This window comes from Coregonus lavaretus (genome assembly GCF_964263955.1).
Source record: "Coregonus lavaretus genome assembly, chromosome: 22".
NCBI lineage: Eukaryota > Metazoa > Chordata > Actinopteri > Salmoniformes > Salmonidae > Coregonus > Coregonus lavaretus.
The window spans coordinates 21,177,635-21,197,145 of NC_140009.1; the positions used below are offsets into that span (position 1 = coordinate 21,177,635).

The following is a 19,511-nucleotide window of genomic DNA, read 5'->3' on the forward strand; positions in this document are numbered from 1 at the left end:
GAATGCTGAGTTGCATCCAAAGAACACCATACCTACTGTGAAGCATGGGGGTGGAAACATCATGCTTTGGGGCTGTTTTTCTGCAAAGGGACCAGGACGACTGATCCGTGTAAAGGAAAGAATGAATGGGGCCATGTATCGTGAGATTTTGAGTGAAAACCTCCTTCCATCAGCAAGGGCATTGAAGATGAAACATGGCTGGGTCTTTCAGCATGACAATGATCCCAAACACACCGCCCGGGCAACGAAGGAGTGGCTTCGTAAGAAGCATTTCAAGGTCCTGGAGTGGCCTAGCCAGTCTCCAGATCTCAACCCCATAGAAAATCTTTGGAGGGAGTTGAAAGTCTGTGTTGCCCAGCGACAGCCCCAAAACATCACTGCTCTAGAGGAGATCTGCGTGGAGGAATGGGCCAAAATACCAGCAACAGTGTGTGAAAACCTTGTGAAGACTTTTTATTTATTTATTTTTATTTATTTTTTGGGGGGGGAATGGATCAGCTTAATATTGCAGATAGATTGTATCTTCTATCAATGTAATTGTCTGCATCACTTCCAATCCCCCATGTTTTTTTTATTTTTTATATATATATACTCCCCTTTATTACTTTTCAACCCCACCATCCTTTCCCTACTTGGAGTAAATTAGTGAACAACAATGCCCAGGCCTCTACTTCTGGTCTATACTTACTATCTACACCTTATGGACAGAGTTAATTTTACAATAATTCTATTATATATATATATATATATATATATATATTTATTTTTTTTGCTCCTGAACTTCTTCTACTCTCAACCTCTCCGATCATTTTCATGGTGTCCATCCGGTTTGCTTCTATATGGCATATCTTTCTAACTGTGCTCCTTCCCAAAAGCTCCCAACATACAACCTATATACTTATTATGGACACAGTATGCTTACATTATTAGCTATCTTTGTTATTATTTGTTGTTATTTGTTTTTAGTCCCATCCTTCAACTCTATTCAATACCTCCCATCTATCTCTTAACACCATCCATATAGGATTTCTATTTGCCATATATATTTCAACCGTACTGTGATGTTTTACAAAAATTCTGAACCTTTCTATTCTCATTGCTTCTACAGATTGTGAATTAAAAATAAACATTTTTGCTAAAAGTATTATTATATTATTGATTGATTGACTATGACTTTTCAGATCACCCAGTGAACCTTGTGAAGACTTACAGAAAACGTTTGACCTGTGTCATTGCCAACAAAGGGTATATAACAAAGTATTGAGAAACTTTTGTTGTTGACCAAATACTTATTTTCCACCATAATTTGCAAATAAATTCATTAAAAATCCTACTGGAAATCCTTCTGGATTTTTTTTTCTAATTTTGTCTGTCATAGTTGACGTGTACCTATGATGAAAATTACAGGCCTCTCTCATCTTTTTAAGTGGGAGAACTTGCACAATTGGTGGCTGACTAAATACTTTTTTTCCCCACTGTATATCCCAAAACCAAGGGATGATTATTTATGGTTGTTGGGTTTTGTATTCCCACACAACATGTCACCCTGTCTCCTCTTCTACCTCTCTCTTTCATATGTTCCATTATGCCTCACCACTCTTTTAGAGACTACACTTCAATGCCTTTTACTGCTTGGTTGATGGACTCCAACAGAGCGCGGTTCTCCGGATTTTGGTAGCAATCTTTATTGGAAAACATATGGGTCAATGTGTCCACGTAGGTATCGAAGTTCAGGTCCGACATAGGCTCCTGCTGAAGTAAACACATGTAATGCGTTAGAGACAAGCTGTATGCGTTAATTTGTGAGCGAGTGCCGGTGCATTTGTGGAGAGTGTGTGGGTGTGCGTGAGTGCATGCATGCTCTGAGTGATCCATCCCTGTGTGTAACTCACCATGTGTGGCAGCCGGATGTTGGACAGGCTGCGGATCAGAGCTTGGCTCAGGCCAGACAGCTCCATATACAGGGCATCGTTCCTCTCCTCAATCTGCTTGTTCTCCTCCTCCATACTCTTCAGGTTCTTCTCCATGGACGAGATCTGGAGCAGAGAACCACAAATCAATCAACCACCGTTCTTCAGTCAGCCACAAACCAGTCAGAAACACTCTATACAATTCATTTTTGATTTCGAATTGAATTAGGAACGTACAGTCGGGACAGTATTTAGTGGGTATTGTTAACAAGTGGCAAACTCACCTGTGTGTGCAGGTTCATCATGTCATCCTCCATCTCTGAGTTGGACTCACTCAGTTCCCCGATCTCTTTGTTCAGCTGCTTGATATCTTCATCATTATCCAGAACTGGGGAAATTAAGCAACCAGTAACAACCAATGGTTGATGGACTCCAACAGTCAAACATTACATTTAAGTCATTTAGCAGACGCTCTTATCCAGAGCGACTTACAGGAGTAATTAGGGTTAAGTGCCTTGCTCAAGGGCACATCGACAGATTTTTCACCTAGTCGGCTTGGGGATTAGAACCAGCGACCTTTCGATTACTGGCATAATGCTCGTCACGCTCGTCGGGAACAGAGGAGGACCAAGGCGCAGCGTTGAATGCGAACATATTTATTTATATAATGATCACACGATCAAAAACAACAAAACGATGACGTGACAGTCAATGGTCAAACACAAACCAACACGAACAAGAAACCACAATGAATGAATGCCTAACGGCTACCTAAGTATGACTCCCAATCAGAGACAACGAGCTACAGCCGTCTCCGATTGGGAGCCACCCTGGCCAACATAGATAAACAACAACTAGAACCAACACACATGAAAACTCACACCCTGGCTCAACATACTAGAGTCCCCATATTCAGGGCGTGACAGCTCTTAACCACTAAGCTACCTGCCGCAAACATAATTGAAGATCATCTAGTTTTACTGATGTGTTGTTGACTTGATCCACTCATCATGTTGGGACAAATCCTAACTTCCACTGAAATCAATGCAAGACTAAGTGGAAATTACGATTTGCCCCGTTATGTACAAACTGTCAGATGAAACATTTAAGTTACTGTACAGTGGGGGAAAAAAGTATTTAGTCAGCCACCAATTGTGCAAGTTCTCCCACTTAAAAAGATGAGAGAGGCCTGTAATTTTCATCATAGGTACACGTCAACTATGACAGACAAAATGAGGAAAAGAAATCCAGAAAATCACATTGTAGGATTTTTAATGAATTTATTTGCAAATTATGGTGGAAAATAAGTATTTGGTCAATAACAAAAGTTTCTCAATACTTTGTTATATACCCTTTGTTGGCAATGACACAGGTCAAACGTTTTCTGTAAGTCTTCACAAGGTGTTCACACACTGTTGCTGGTATTTTGGCCCATTCCTCCATGCAGATCTCCTCTAGAGCAGTGATGTTTTGGGGCTGTCGCTGGGCAACACAGACTTTCAACTCCCTCCAAAGATTTTCTATGGGGTTGAGATCTGGAGACTGGCTTGGCCACTCCAGGACCTTGAAATGCTTCTTACGAAGCCACTCCTTCGTTGCCCGGGCGATGTGTTTGGGATCATTGTCATGCTGAAAGACCCAGCCACGTTTCATCTTCAATGCCCTTGCTGATGGAAGGAGGTTTTCACTCAAAATCTCACGATACTTGGCCCCATTCATTCTTTCCTTTACACGGATCAGTCGTCCTGGTCCCTTTGCAGAAAAACAGCCCCAAAGCATGATATTTACACCCCCATGCTTCACAGTAGGTATGGTGTTCTTTGGATGCAACTCAGCATTCTTTGTCCTCCAAACACGACGAGTTGAGTTTTTACCAAAAAGTTCTATTTTGGTTTCATCTGACCATATGACATTCTCCCAATCCTCTTCTGGATCATCCAAATGCACTCTAGCAAACTTCAGACGGGCCTGGACATGTACTGGCTTAAGCAGGGGGACACGTCTGGCAGTGCAGGATTTGAGTCCCTGGTGGCGTAGTGTGTTACTGATGGTAGGCTTTGTTACTTTGGTCCCAGCTCTCTACAGGTCATTCACTAGGTCCCCCCGTGTGGTTCTGGGATTTTTGCTCACCGTTCTTGTGATCATTTTGACCCCACGGGGTGAGATCTTGCGTGGAGCCCCAGATCGAGGGAGATTATCAGTGGTTTTGTATGTCTTCCATTTCCTAATAATTGCTCCCACAGTTGATTTCTTCAAACCAAGCTGCTTACCTATTGCAGATTCAGTCTTCCCAGCCTGGTGCAGGTCTACAATTTTGTTTCTGGTGTCCTTTGACAGCTCTTTGGTCTTGGCCATAGTGGAGTTTGGAGTGTGACTGTTTGAGGTTGTGGACAGGTGTCTTTTATATTGATAACAAGTTCAAACAGGTGCCATTAATACAGGTACCGAGTGGAGGACAGAGGAGCCTCTTAAAGAAGAAGTTACAGGTCTGTGAGAGCCAGAAATCTTGCTTGTTTGTAGGTGACCAAATACTTATTTTCCACCATAATTTGCAAATAAATTCATAAAAAATCCTACAATGTGATTTTCTGGATTTTTCTCTCTCAATTTGTCTGTCATAGTTGACGTGTACCTATGATGAAAATTACAAGCCTCTCTCATCTTTTTAAGTGGGAGAACTTGCACAATTGGTGGCTGACTAAATACTTTTTTTCCCCACTGTATATCCCCAGACTTACCATCGCTGGCCTTGAACTTTGCTGTAATGTACTCATCTCCAGGGAACCTGGTTCTCTTCTTATTAGCAGAGGCTCTGGGACAACCAGAGAGACTGGGAACAACAGAAGAGGAAAAGAGAGATGAGGCTAGTGATGGAGTGCTGCTAGAATAGGGCCAAACTAATTTAGTTAGTTTATTTTAATATGCCATCAGTTTTTTTGTCTTTATACAATATGTTTTGCTGTGCTTTAAAAACCTGACTAGATGTAAAAATCTATCAAATAACCTATAATATGTTAATAAAATAGTTTTTGTAAAGTGTTTGTACGAATCCCCCCAAAAACAATTGAATTTGAATGAGTGTAATACCTGCGGTGTGTGAGGAAGCTGCCGTTGGCGTGTCCTGATCCGTCACAGCCGGGGGTGGGACAAGTGGGGCCCTCTGTCTTAAAGGCCTTCCAGGAGAAAGGAGAACCGTTGAGGAGCCCCTCCTTCTGACGCCGCGCTGCCAGGGGGCACCCGTAGGCACTACGGTGGGTGGCATACTTCCCACTGATGTGGCCCAGGCTGTCACAGCCGGGCACCGGGCATCTACTAATGGAGTGGGGAAAGCCAGGGACAACAAGGAAGGAGAGGGGAAAGAGAGAGAGAGAGACAAAAGGAAAGCAATCAGTATCAGTTTGAAAGCTAGAGGGCCGAATAAAGGGCGATCCGTTGTGTGGATGGAAAAGAAAAGGAATTGTTGGTTGTGTACCAACCTTAAAAGCTCAGAGTCTTCCTTGTCATCCTTGGTGGGTGTTGTCTTGACAGCACCTTTCTTAGCACGAGGGCATCCAGACAAACTGACAGACGTAGAGAGAAAAATAAGGATTTGCATACAGTCCTTTTTAGATTATCCTCCAGTTAGATTTTCTAAGATTAAATAAAAATAGAAACAAAAGCGATAAATGATCTGTGCATACAGTGGCTTGCGAAAGTATTCACCCCCCTTGGCATTTTTCCTATTTTGTTGCCTTACAACCTGGAATTAAAATTGATTTTGGGGGGGGGGTTGTATCATTTGATTTACACAACATGCCTACCACTTTGTAGATGATTATTTTTTTTTTTTTGTGAAACAAACAAGAAAAAAAAAATGAACAAAAATTACTTAAGCGTGCATAACTACTCACCCCCCTCAAAGTCAATACTTTGTAGAGCCACATTTTGCAGCAATTACAGCTGCAAGTATCTTGGGGTATGTCTCTATAAGCTTGGCACATCTAGCCACTGGGATTGTTGCCCATTCCTCAAGGCAAAACTGCTCCAGCTCCTTCAATTTGGATGGGTTCCGCTGGTGTACAGCAATCTTTAAGTCATACCACAGATTCTCAATTGGATTGAGGTCTGGGCTTTGACTAGGCCATTCCAAGACATTTAAATGTTTCCCCTTAAACCACTCGAGTGTTGCTTTAGCAGTATGCTTAGGATCATTGTCCTGCTGGAAGGTAAACCTCCGTCCCAGTCTCATATCTCTGGAAGACTGAAACAGGTTTCCCTCAAGAATGTCCCTGTATTTAGCGCCATCCATCATTCCTTCAACTCTGACCAGTTTCCCAGTCCCTGCCGATGAAAAACATCCCCACAGCATGATGCTGCCTCCACCATGCTTCACTGTTGGGATGGTGTTCTCGGGGTGATGAGAGGTGTTGGGTTTGCGCCAGATGTAGCGTTTTCCTTGATGGCCAAAAAGCTTGATTTTAGTCTCATCTGACCAGAGTACCTTCTTCCATATGTTTGGGGAGTCTCCCGCATGCCTTTTGGCGGACACCAAACGTGTTTGCTTATTTTTTTCTTTAAGCAATGCCTTTTTTCTGGCCACTCTTCCGTAAAGCCCAGCTCTGTGGAGTGTATGGCTTAAAGTGGTCCTATGGACAGATATTCCAATCTCCGCTGTGGAGTTTTGCAGCTCCTTCAGGGTTATCTTTGGTCTCTTTGTTGCCTCTCTGATTAATGCCCTCCTTGCCTGGTCCGTGAGTTTTGGTGGTTGGCCCTCTCTTGGCAGGTTTGTTGTGGTGCCATATTCTTTCCATTTTTTAATAATGGATTTAATGGTGCTCCGTGGGATGTTCAAAAATTCAGATATTGTTTTATAACCCAACCCTGATCTGTACTTCTCCACAACTTTGTCCCTGACCTGTTTGGAGAGCTCCTTGGTCTTCATGGTGCCACTTACTTGGTGGTGCCCCTTGCTTAGTGGTGTTGCAGACTCTGGGGCCTTTCAGAACAGGTGTATATATACTGAGATCATGTGACAGATCATGTGACACTTAGATTGCACACAGATGGAATTTATTTAACTCATTATGTGACTTCTGAACGTAATTGGTTGCACCAGATCTTATTTAGGGGCTTCATAGCAAAGGGGCTGAATACATATGCACGCACCACTTTTTTTCGTTATTTATTTTTTATAATTTTTTGAAACAAGTTATTTTTTTCATTTCACTTCACCAATTTGGACTATTTTGTGTATGTCCATTGCATGAAATCCAAATAAATATAAATTTAAATAACAGGTTGTAATGCAACAAAATAGGAAAAATGCAAAGGGGGATGAATACTTTTGCAAGGCACTGTACCTTCTATGGGAGGCGTAGTTTCCAGTGATGTGACCTGATCCATCGCATCCAGGGGTCGGACACCTGGGAGTCAACCAGAGAGAAGTCAGGTCAGGTCAGCATAGCACTGCATGAGATATTCATATGTATTGCAAATGTAGAGGTGATATGAAAGCGCTTTGTCATAAAGGTAGCTAACACTTTCTCTATGGGATAGCAATTTGTTTGATACAGAGGGAAAACACATCCCCGCACATTGTAGTGACAATACAAAGGGTTCAGTCATGTCAGTATAAAGTAGGGTTAGAACAGGGATAGGAAACTCTGGTCAAGGAGGGCCGCAGTGTGTGAAGGTTTTTATTCCAGCCCAGCACTAACACACCTAATTAAAATCCTTGAAGTCAGACAACAATTAGGTTTGTAGGTGTGTTGGAGCTGAACTGGAACCAATGCCTGCACACATGCCTGGGTTAGAAGGAAGGAAGGAAGGGGGAATACAAGCACAGACATACTTCAGTTCAGCAGAGTGGGCAGCCATGAGGGTCCGAAGAGACTTATCAGCAAGAGGACAGCCTGACAGACTGGAAGATATGGAAAATATATATATAGAGAGAGGATATTGTGTAGTCATTTAATAAGGGCAGAATAAAGGAAAGGCCTCGATCATTAATCATAACAATGAATACTGTTTACAGGACTCATAGTAGCACAATAGAGTATAGTAATTATTGAAAGTTCAGGATTTTTTATGCAGATTTGTAAATTAGTTGACATTCAGTATCAGTTCCTGAAAAACACTATAAATGCAGTTGTATGCAGTTGTAAGATGTACAATTTGAAACAGTGCCACCGACTGCATTGGTTGTAATGCAGGGGAGTGGGGCTGTGTCATACCTCCGATGTGACGCGTAGTTTCCAGTGATGTGCCCACTGCCATCACAACCTGGGGTGGGACATCTGAAGATAATTGGAAGTTATTGGAAATTAATTCATTGAAAACATAATGAGGGTGGATGGCAGTACTACTTTCAACTGTGTTCTTTATCATAGTGATGTGTCAGCCTTGAGATTAGAGTACTAGGTAGATAGACATAGATAGACAATTAAATATTTAAATGTAGGTTCTTTTTCACTTATAACGTTGTTATGAATGTTGGATTGAAGTTATTTTAGAGTATTCTTACAGTAGAACCTCTTTTTTGCAGTCTTTGGGCGAGAACTGGACCTTGAAGCTGGACGTGGTGACCTCGCCTGGGTACTTCCTGTCCTCCATGCACTCCTGGGTGATGTCATCATCTTCTGCATCAGAGGAGGTGTAGGAGTGGGCCACATAGTCCATCTGACAGAAGGTCAAACAAACACAGGTAAGGATGGAGATTATAGTTGATCATTTAATCCAGCCTTTATTCAAACCAGGATGTCCCATTGAGACAAAAAAGCTATTTTACAAAGAAGACCTGGCAAAGATGGCAGCTCTAGCATAACAAATCATGCATTCAGAACATAATCACACACGTCTCACCTTGCCATATTTCCAATTCTCATGCATCACTGGAAGCTGAGGCTAGAACACACACTAACTTCTCTCAAGACTATAACATTATCATAATTCCAATGGTTTGGTGTTAGTCGCAGACTTGGCATAAAGCGGTTACCTCATCCTGCTCCTCCTTCTCTTTGGGACAGTTTGGCTTGGTGAAGTCCAGAGGCCCCTCCAACTCCTCCTGCAGGTGGGCCTGGGACGAGGGAACACCTCCCGTGTGCTGCGAGGAAGAGGAGGAGGATGAAGATTGGTCTGGTGATTGCATCCCTTCCATCTTGATGGGCTTCTTCATGCTCAGGTCCAGTGTCCCATTCTCATCCACTTCAATATCTATTTCCTGAAGGTACAAGGACTATGTTACTACGTGTGTGCGTGCGTGTGCGCGGGTAGTAATGCAGTGTGTCCAATAAATACTTTCAAGAGGGAAAAATATATTCTTTATAAAGTCAACCACCAACAGGCTAGGCTGGGCTGAGCTGGGTAACAGAGAGGCCTACCTTGCCAGCTGGGTCCTGCTGTTTGGTGCTAAGGTTCTCTGGACTCTCCCAGCAGCGTGTGGACAGGTTCAGGATGGCAGTGGCAGCCATATGAGCAGCCTCGGCATCATGGGAGTAATCGTAGCCACTGGAGGACGAGGAGGAGCTGCTCTTTGCATATCCTCCCGAGAAGCTATGGCTCGGGGACGTGGCCTTAGGGAATGGTTTAGCTGTAGAGGAGAGAGAGGGTGGGTGTGTACAAATGAGAATTGACCTTCACAGTATAACACGCACCAAGCTGCCATTACAGTTGTCCTATAACCAGCAGGGTCGTGATCCTAGACTACCGACCAATTTCTCTCATGAACAATGACGTGAAAAGTAAAAGTTATGTTTTGTTAGTTAAAGGGACAGTTCACCCAAATTACAAAATGACACATTGTTTTTCTTTTTACCCTGTAAGCAGTCTATGGACAAGGTATGACAGCAATACATGCCTTAGTTTAGTTTCCCTGGCACTATTTTCATTTTGTAATTTGGGAGAACTATCCCTTTAAGCAATGGTTTCCAACAGAAATTCAACAAATGCCAAGATCATCTTACATTTGAAGGCTTTGGGTGAGGTTTGACTGGTGGAGGGCATCTTTGGAACCAGCAAAGGCTTCCCAAACACCTGGACGTCGAAGCTTGCATAGTCGAAGGAGACCTTGGAGTATTTCTCCAGCTCTTTGGCCAGGTTGGCGCGGGGCGTGGCAGGCACCATGTTGGGTCTGTAGCCGTACTGAGGGATCTCCAGCTGCTTCACAAAACACATAGGTCTGTAGGAGAGAGAGAGAGAGAGAGAGAGAGAGAGAGAGAGAGAGAGAGAGAGAGAGAGAGAGAGAGAGAGAGAGAGAGAGAGAGAGAGAGAGAGAGAGAGAGAGAGAGAGAGAGAGAGAGAGAGAGAGAGAAGAAAGGTAAGAGACAGAGGTGGTGAAACAGTCAGAACAATTTGTACAAGAGAAGGGGTAAAAGATTAGTAAAATGCAGAGATGGACAGCTATGGTAGTAAGTGGAGATATGGAGAAAGGGAGGAGCAGAGAGGGCTCACCTGAGAACTCTGTCTGAGTGGGGGCTCCCAGTTGGGGGCTCGCTGACTGAAGGCTGGGGGTGACTGGGGGTGACATGGCCCCCCTTGGAGAGTTTCTCTGCAGCTGCTATGGGACAACCGGACAGACTGAGAGGGACAAAGAGAGATAGTGAAAATGTATAGAATTCCACCACAAATAGATCCTTTTAATTGACTAACATTGTGACTAGAACTACAGCTCATCAGCTGCTAATGTCCCATATCCTCAATAATAGTATTTATTAAGTGTAGGGATAAAAGGTCAATGTCAGGTTATAATCATTGGACAGTATAATACCTGCGGTGTGTGTTGCGATTGCTGTTTACGTGACCCTGGCCTATGCATCCTGGAGTTGGACACTTCAGCACGTTCTCGTGCATGGCCAGTACTAGGGAGATGGAGGGAGAGAGAGAAAGACAGAGTATGTGTGGCAGATCTACATATTGTTCAAAGGAGTACATGTAATGTTTCCCTGTTAGAACTTTGGTATTAGCGTGTTAGTGCTCTGCTAGTACTCACTCTCAGAAACAAAAGTACAACTACAAAAAACAGTACTCACTCTCAGGTGGGATCCTGTCTTTGTGAGGGCACCCAGAGAGGCTGCGGTGGTGAGGGTACAGCCCAGTCACATGGCCCGTCCCATCACACCCAGGGGTGGGGCATTTCACCTCCTTCTTTTCTGGATGGGAAGGGGAGAGATGTTGAGTGAACAGAATCCCTAACAATTGGAAGATGAACCTATGGTGGGTTAAAAGATATCCTGATAAACCATAAACTGTCCTACCTTTGCTGTGGTGTCCTCTGTGTCGCATGGCTGGGTCCATGGCATTGCTGGCCCTGTCGTCGGGGCTGTGGTAGTGCTGGTGCTCGGGAGACTGTTGGTCGACGTGCGGCCCTCTCACCTGCTCGGCCTTCAGGGCGATGGCTTGCTCCAGCAGTCCCAAGTTCCCCCGGGTCATATCCCAGGTCTCTGAGTCATCTGTCACGCCCGAACCCTGTGAGAGACAGTCATCTTCCTCCTCCTCTTCCTCCTCCTCTTCCTCCTCCTCAGATCGTATCTCGTTGACCACTGTGGTAGGTGGGGCTTTGAGAGAGTTGTGGTCCTCTTCTTCCACCTCCCCTGCTTCTGTTTCCTCCTCTTCTTCCTCCTCCTCTTCCTCCTCTTCAGTCAACGGGGTACCAATCTTTACCTCCCCCGGTTCCACTTCTGTATCCTCACATTCCTGAGCAGGAGTACTAGAGGCAAGAGGGATGGCAGGCTCCATGTAGACCACCTCATCCTCCTCCTCCTCCTTTTCTTCCTCTACCTCCTCTTCCTCCTCTTCCTCCTCTTCCACCTCCTCCTTCTCTTCCTCCTCCTCCTTCTCTTCCTCCTCCTTTTCCTCTCCCTTCTTCTCTTCCTCTTCTTCCTCATCTCCCTCCTCTTTTGCCTGATGCCTGCTGTAGTCGCCACTGGAGTACTGGTGATCTGAGATTTCCTGACTCACACATTGCCTCTCCTCCTCTTTCTCTTCCTCCACTCCCTCCTCCTCCTCCTCCTCCTCTCCTACCTCCTCCTTTTGCTTCTCCTCACTCTCTGATCTCCCTGTTTCATCGTTGCTTTTGGGCTGCTCTATTATTCTGTGTTCATCAACTGTATCCTCATCTTCCTCCTCCTTCTCCTCCTCAGCGGCCTGTATCTCTGCCACTACTTGCACCTCCTCCTCATGTCTGTCTGCCTTTGCTTCTGCCTGCTGTTGGGTTGTGGTGGCTGTGTCCTTCTGCGGAGTCCCTGCTTTAGGTGCAGCTATGGTGTCAGACTCAACAGACGTCTCTTTTTCTGTGTTTTCAGGTACCACCTGTGAGCAATCGGCTGTGTACAGTGCAGAGTTGATAGGTTATTGCTAAATAATGAGCGGTTCCCTGTATTTGTCTTTTCATCAATACTCACTTTAGTATCATTCTCAGAAACAAAAGTACAACTCTGTACCACTGTAATAGCCAATAACAATCCATGATAAATGTGATATTTTCCTTGGATTCTGGTCTTCTCTTGACTCACCTTTCATGGACTTGGGAGGGTTTGGCGTTTTGTTATTTTCCTTCTCTTTCTGCTCCTCCTCCTCTGACTCCTCCCCCTCCTTATGCTCCGCCTCACTGGCGGCATCACTGTCTGCTGTGTTGAAGCTCTCGTCCATGGCCAACTTCAGGGGCGGGGTCTTTTTCTTGGGGGCGGGTTGATTATCTTCTGCCTCCACCTCCACAATTTTCCTCTTCTTCACTATTGGGCATCCAAGAACGCTATGGGTGCAAGGTGAGGAGATGGGTGTTAAAGTCTTACTCCAGTCTCCTTTTCACCTAATTTAACACCTGATTTACTTAACAAAAGGCACATCTCAATAGGTGGTCCAGGTATCCTCATGACATGGCACAAGTGGGGGGGATGAGCCTTTCCTCTTTTGTTCTCTATTGCTCCTCTACTGTTTCTTGAGCAAGGAGGGTGACTGATGACATCACAAAGTCACCATCAGACCAATGCCCTACTCCTTGATGTTTACAATATTTGTTTACCCTTTATTGTGTGTACTTTACTGTATTTATACTGAGGATATCGTTTTGGAACAGGTAAAGTTCAAAAATCACTGGAGAACGTATTTTAAGAGACTTTTGAATTACCCTTAATACCACTATATGTGGTATTTTTAATGGAGTTTTTTCTCAATGACCCAAAGTATTTGCATTAAAAACTGGTGTTAGCAAAGGAACTTGAGCGCTAAGAGTTGGCGGTGGTTAGTCTAGTTAGTATATCATACCTTCTGTGTCGTGAATATCTCCCAATGACATGGCCTGAACCATCGCATCCGGGGGTGGGGCAGCTACTTAGTGAAACAAACAGAAAACAAACATTTGTTTTATTCATCTTGCACAATGAATACGTTCAAACTTTGTATGTGCTTTTCAGTTCATCACCAGCCTAGTTTATTTGCTCTGAATATCTGCATGCTCTGGTTTTAGTGCACCTGGCCAGTCTAAAGCCATATTGCATTTATCAGGAGTGTCCTACATGTATACAGTAACAGGACAACTGTGTGGGTGGATTCAACACAGTAGCAGAAAGAATCTTACTCTCTCACCTTAACTCTGCTCCCACGAGTTCAACGGGTACTGGGGAATAAAAAGACAGAGAGAGAACATCATAAGACACACACTTATCCTACAATACACAACAAATGAAGCCGTTTCAATTAGTGAGTGTGCATGTGTGCCTGCGTGCGTGCCTACTGTACGTGCATGTCTGATTGGCCCCAGCTCACCTCTGATGCCTTTTGAGCGGGTCCGGGTTCTCGTTTCTGCTGCGTCCTGACTCATCTGAAACACACAGAGTGTCATGACACTGCACTCACTATCTGTCTCTCTTTCTCTTGTTCACACACACACACACACACACACACGCACACACACACACACACACACACACACAGACACACAGATACAAAGGCTTCACTTTTTGAGTGACTTCTCTACAATTATTCTGCATCCTCAATGTATACAGTGCCATAGCAGTATCAATGTATTTTCCCCCCTATCTTCCTCTTCCTGCACACAAGTATTTTAAAGGAGCAAGCTGTTGTTACGAAAGCAGAGCCCTTATCAACTCTAATATAAGCTTTTAAAAGGAAATATCAGCACACACACACACAGCTTCTTACTTTGATTCGAAGGCTCCTCTTGGTCTCACAGAATCTGCTTATTCTGTCTCCTCGTGTCCACCTCTGGTTCAGCAGCTGCCCTCTGAACTCATTTTCTATTGGAGAGGAGAGATATAGGACACACAGTCAGGCTTATACAACACCAGCATACAACATACATCAGGGTTGGGCAAACCTTTTGGCCGCACAGATGTTGCTTCCAGAGGCAGTTTGGAACTCGGTAGTGAGTGTTGCAACCGAGGACAGAGGATTTTTGCGCGCTACGCACTTCAACACTCGGCAGTCCCATTCTGTGAGCTTGTGTGGCCTACCACTTCGCGGCTGAGCCATTGTTGCTCCTAGACGTTTCCACTTCACAATAACAGCACTTACAGTTGACCGGGGCAGCTCTAGCAGGGCAGATATTTGATGAACTGACTTGTTGGAAAGGTGGCATCCTATGACGGTGCCACATTGAAAGTCACTAAGCTCTTCAGTAAGGCCATTCTACTGCCAACGTTTGTCTATAGAGATTGCATGGCTGTGTGCTCGATTTTATACACCTGTCAGCAACGTGTGTGGCTGAAATAGCCAAATCCACTAATTTGAAGGGGTGTGCACATACTTTTGTATACATAGTGTACATACTTAGACAGGCCCAAACTGTGTGCACTGGTGACATCCTAACCTATTAGGGATACAAGATATATAAGACTGTGTGACATACTTTATTTTTTCCATGTATGGCAATTTCATTCCATGACATAATGTAATGTTGATTGTTGGTGTTCTTCTTATTTGTTGTTAATCTTATTTGTTTACAAAATGTTCTAAAAAGCTTAAACACAAAACTATCCTTGAAGAGCACCCCTAGAAAATCATCACATGTTCAATCTGGACAGAGCTACAGGTAAAAACGGTCGATGGTTGATAAGAGGGTGATAAATAACCATGACTGTTATTGCATACACAACAAGCTCCCCATACACAATAGGGCTGTGTGGTTGAGATTCCCACAGAGAAATATAAGAGAACAATACAGTAGGCCGACAAGTACTAGCGCTGTTAAATCAATGGCATTGAGGCATACACTGTTCCAAGATCATGTTGCGTTAAACATGCAGCAATGTGCAAAGAATATGTATCATATAGCATTTTAGGCATACCTATGATTAGGCCTACTTGGCCTATATAGTTGGACGTTATAACCGGTGGTGATTCTATTATTTGAGGAATAGCCTTTAATGAACCAGACAGTTAATCACTATATACTAAAATATTAAACTGCATATCCGCTCACCAGAGCAACTAGCCTACCCAAAGTCTCCTCCTCGACCATGTTAGCCTATTTTCTTCTCTCTTGCACATAATGGAATTAGACCTATAGGCCTAGAGTAGGACACATTTGAATACATTTAGATGATTTATGAATATGTGTTTAAAGAGAAAGAAAATGGCTTCGTGGCTTTGTTTATCGGCCTTGCACAAAAACACCACGGTGCTGTCCATGGTGCTACTAACATGACCTAACACACTCGGCTATGGCACCACGCCTTCGAGTTAATCGGTCTGGTTTAGAGAGAGAGAGAGAGCCTTCAAATATCAAGCTTGGGTGGGTTTTTCTAGTGCTATTATATTAATAAGGTCGTTGTAATGGCACTCTTAGCGCACATAGCCCCGGGAGATGGTGACATTTGAGGAGCGCATGATCATCGGCTCTCGGAAATGTAGCTCCACCTCCCCCAGTTTCCTACTGACACATTTGACAGTCATTGACTACAAACACGACCTCCATGCGAGCAGAGTAGGAAAGCACAGGCAAATATATAGCAACGCAGCAGCAGGCCCATTGCAAAGCCACTTTGTAACCAAATAACGTGCAGGTTTAGGCCTTGATCATCGAGTGAACATGCAACTGAAATATAAAGACAACAAAATATATACGAGATAAGAACAAGAAAAGTAGGCTACATTGCGCTTATAAAGGCCTATGCCTCTACGGATTGCAAAAACATAAATGACTTTCACAATAGAACCCTAAACCGAAACAGATATGCCTAGTGGTTCAAATATTATTTTATATTATCTCCCCGGTTGCCTAATTTTCTATAGGCTCTTCATAATGGAAAGAAAGGAGAAACCATAAAATACAATTACATGGCTATGTACAATGCCACACAATAGGCCTACAGCTTTCAAACTTATCAACATTAGGTCTATATGCCTCTTTCCTCGAAGTTTCAGAAACCCTAAGCAACACGAAGTCGGATACAAATCACACATTAATGCTTTTACAAACTGTGAACAATATAGCTTATTCTGAAACTCATATCAAAACGATCAACGTTTTTTTCAAGGGTACTATCAAAAGAGTTCGACATTCGTCCGAAATGACGTTCTCTGGTCGTTTGGATTACTTTTGGATTACCAAAACAGAACTGTGTGTTCTGTTTGTTCATGCCTTAAGTCTATATTACTGAAGGTTATGTGAAATAAGATACAATTATGTTCTATATGAATGAGCATCCTAAAGAGACCTCATCTTTAAGAATTAAGACCCGGACGTCCATTAGGCGATAGAAACCAACAGCAATGGATGTTCGCGAAAAGATAATAAATAGGTTTAATAAACACATTTGAGGAACACAATCATTTAACTATACTACAGAATTTGAAACCGTAATATGATTATAAATACCATTCTTGAATGACTCTGGTTGCTTCGTTGTTTCAAGTAGGTAAGGCGGGCCTCCTGATTCCTATTTCAACAACTTCTTCTCAGCGTTGAATACTACGTCCACAATTTCCCCGCACCTCTTTCATTGACCGTTAGAGACATCAAACATAATCCGGAGCTGAGTGCTCTTCCACCAGTCTTCAGTTTACAAAAGCGGCATTACTCCAACTTTAAATGTAGAATAGCCTACTCCAAAATTCATAAGCAAAAAAACATGGCTTCATTTGCCTTTGTCAGCGAGAACAGGCCTACGTAATATTGCCTTACCTTTCGCTCATGGGCCATTGTTCACCCCTCCCCCCATTCTCTGACATCACCATAGCAAACCCCACAACATAGGCTAAGAGGGGCTTCGGTTACTCCGGTTAATTTTTTATATCAGTATTCATGCTGCAGCATCAATCATAATTTTCTGTAGTCTACACCCTCCCTCAACATCAGTATCAAGGTAAATCTAAGCACGCTGAAAATATCTTGAAGAGTTCAGTACCCCGGGTGGTGCGTGCCTTAGTTTCAGCACCATGGACAGTAGCTAGAGCGCTCTGCTAAAACGGCGATCCATAAAAATAACATTTGTCCTTATAGATGTGGTAACTACTCTCAGAGCTAAATATAAACCACTTTCCAATTCACACCGATTGAAATTCCTTCAAAGTTAACTTAAATAGCCGATGTTTTATTGAGAGAAAAAAAACAATCGAATTGCATGGTGTCTGTTACAGACAATGTTTTCGTAGCACTTTGTGTCTGCCTATATCAACCAAAATATTTCACATTTCACATTTTAGTCATTTAGCCAAAAACTGAAACATTGGTGTCAAGGCAAAAAAAGCGTAACATACCCCTCTCAGAGGGAACTCGTTTTTCTTGTGCAACAACACACAGGCAGTACTCCGCAAAATATGATTAGGCCTACAGCCTGAGCTCCTCTGGACAAAGTAGTAGTAGCCCTACAGTATCCTTTCCTATATTTGCTCTCTACTGATTTTGTTTTGAAGAAAATCAAATAATGTTACAGAAAAAAAGCTACTTTAGAACAATGTATTGATTAAATATAGTAGGCTAATAAATGCTAATACAACCACGAATATATAGGCTATGACCATAATCTAGGTCTAATCGTCAAATCATGCAGCCTATACCTATACAAATTTGGATAACCAATCAATAATTTAAACGAAACGAATATGCTATTAGTAGCTTTATAGTAGTATACACTTTTGAGTGCGTGTAAATAAATGATTTTACTTATTGGGCATATAAAGTACCCTACTAGGCCTAGTCTATACCCCTCAAACGTCCGGTTGCAAATATGTTGAAAAACAAATCTCAATTTTGGCACTGTTAAAGCTCGAGCAACTTCAAAAGAGTTTTGCATATTTAAAGTCTCAACTCCTCTTCGGTTACCAGCTGGGGCCTTTTTTCCCCGATCGCAGTCATTTTTTAAAGCCACAGTGCAGATGGACAGCCCTGCTCTGGAATACAATTAGCGTCGGATCTGCTATGACTGGGACGGGCTGTATAAATATTACATAGGGGGTGACCGACGAGAGGGTAGGCTGCTCTCTCGACTCCCCAAAAACAGATGGACCAATCTGACAGACTCCCCCACCCCGCACAAAATGTTTTTAATACGCCTGCAGCCTGACGTCTCCTATACAGAGTTAAGAGCCACTAATCCCTGAGGGGACAAAACTTTCCTTTGTCTAACAAAGTGTCTGAACAGAGTGTGAGTTCAGGAAATCTTTGGTCAGCACAAAGAGCCTTGTGTGGTTAAGATTCAACATAGTTTTTCTATTAATATAAATTCGGGCATGTACAGAAAAACTTTCCATAAACAGCTGAACGGTTAAAAGGCCCAGAAAATTCAGCAACTGGGCACAGACTGCAAATCAACCTTTGTTTATACGTTGTCGACAAGCTTATAGCTTCCGTACATTTTGGGTTATATTTAGACATTGTGTAAATAGAGTTGATGAGTTTTTGCTAATGAAATACGAAGAAGTCACATAATTCGAGTATGTTTAAATAAAGTTGACGCCACCTGTGTGTGTCTAGTAGTGGGTGGAAGATGCTTATTTATCATCCCTAAAGCCAATGCAAATACTGACACTTTCTTTACGATGAATATGTGTCTTTTAATGACTTTGAATAGAGAACATGCAAGTTTAAGCTATAACAGAAGAGCAGGCAAGGCCTATCCTAACAGACTAAAAAGTGACAGATGCTTAGACCGTCACATCTGCTCCTAACCATAGTTCAGTTAGCCATCAACACATTGCTTACTGAAGAGAGAGAGAGAAACAGATGATAAATAGGCGACTCACCTAAAAAGGTTTTACACAGCTTCATCTTTGCTGTGACTTTTCCCCTTGTACACTGCTTCCAAACACAGGCAACTTTACTTCATACTAAAGAAAGTTGGGTAGAGAAACGTATGAGTCGGGAAGGAGGGTATTATTGGGCAGCTGTCGATTTGAACCAATCAGAGGCCACCGGTCCTGTTATTGTTTCCAAAAACAGCCAATGAGAGCGTCGCACACTGTCAGCGTTCCAAAACAATGCCCATTGAAAACTAACACAAAGGGGTCGCGGTATCCCTAGTAAGTCACAAGTGAAATCCAACTTCTTCCCGGTTCTCTCATTGCAACTCCTCAAAGATGCTTGAGCTTTCAAAGTGTCTCTGAAAGGAAGCTTTCATTTCTTAGAATGCCTCCCTCAGAATCTTATCAGCAGGTGAAAGGAAGGCA

General features: G+C 43.1%; 1 protein-coding gene and 1 long non-coding RNA gene across 3 annotated transcripts in view; both read right to left on the reverse strand.

Annotated features, from left to right (window-relative positions):
• LOC311150356 overlaps window positions 1-19,511 on the reverse strand; it is a 684,587-nt gene that overhangs the window by 273,853 nt on the left and 391,223 nt on the right. The gene's annotated exons all lie outside the window — the stretch shown is intronic.
• LOC311150288 (myelin transcription factor 1-like) lies at window positions 1,609-19,116 on the reverse strand (the record flags this gene model as incomplete). Its single annotated transcript, XM_084187674.1, has 23 exons — window positions 19,089-19,116; window positions 14,046-14,140; window positions 13,650-13,704; window positions 13,470-13,500; window positions 13,149-13,214; window positions 12,398-12,636; window positions 11,141-12,208; window positions 10,916-11,035; window positions 10,654-10,744; window positions 10,338-10,463; window positions 9,851-10,065; window positions 9,269-9,477; window positions 8,884-9,108; window positions 8,413-8,567; window positions 8,123-8,185; window positions 7,741-7,809; window positions 7,250-7,312; window positions 5,387-5,470; window positions 4,998-5,222; window positions 4,649-4,740; window positions 2,195-2,298; window positions 1,893-2,036; window positions 1,609-1,752 (listed from the first exon to the last, which is right to left on the reverse strand). Exons 1-23 carry the CDS (start codon window positions 19,111-19,113, stop codon window positions 1,609-1,611), a joined length of 3,708 nt encoding a protein of 1,235 aa, XP_084043800.1. The 5' UTR covers window positions 19,114-19,116.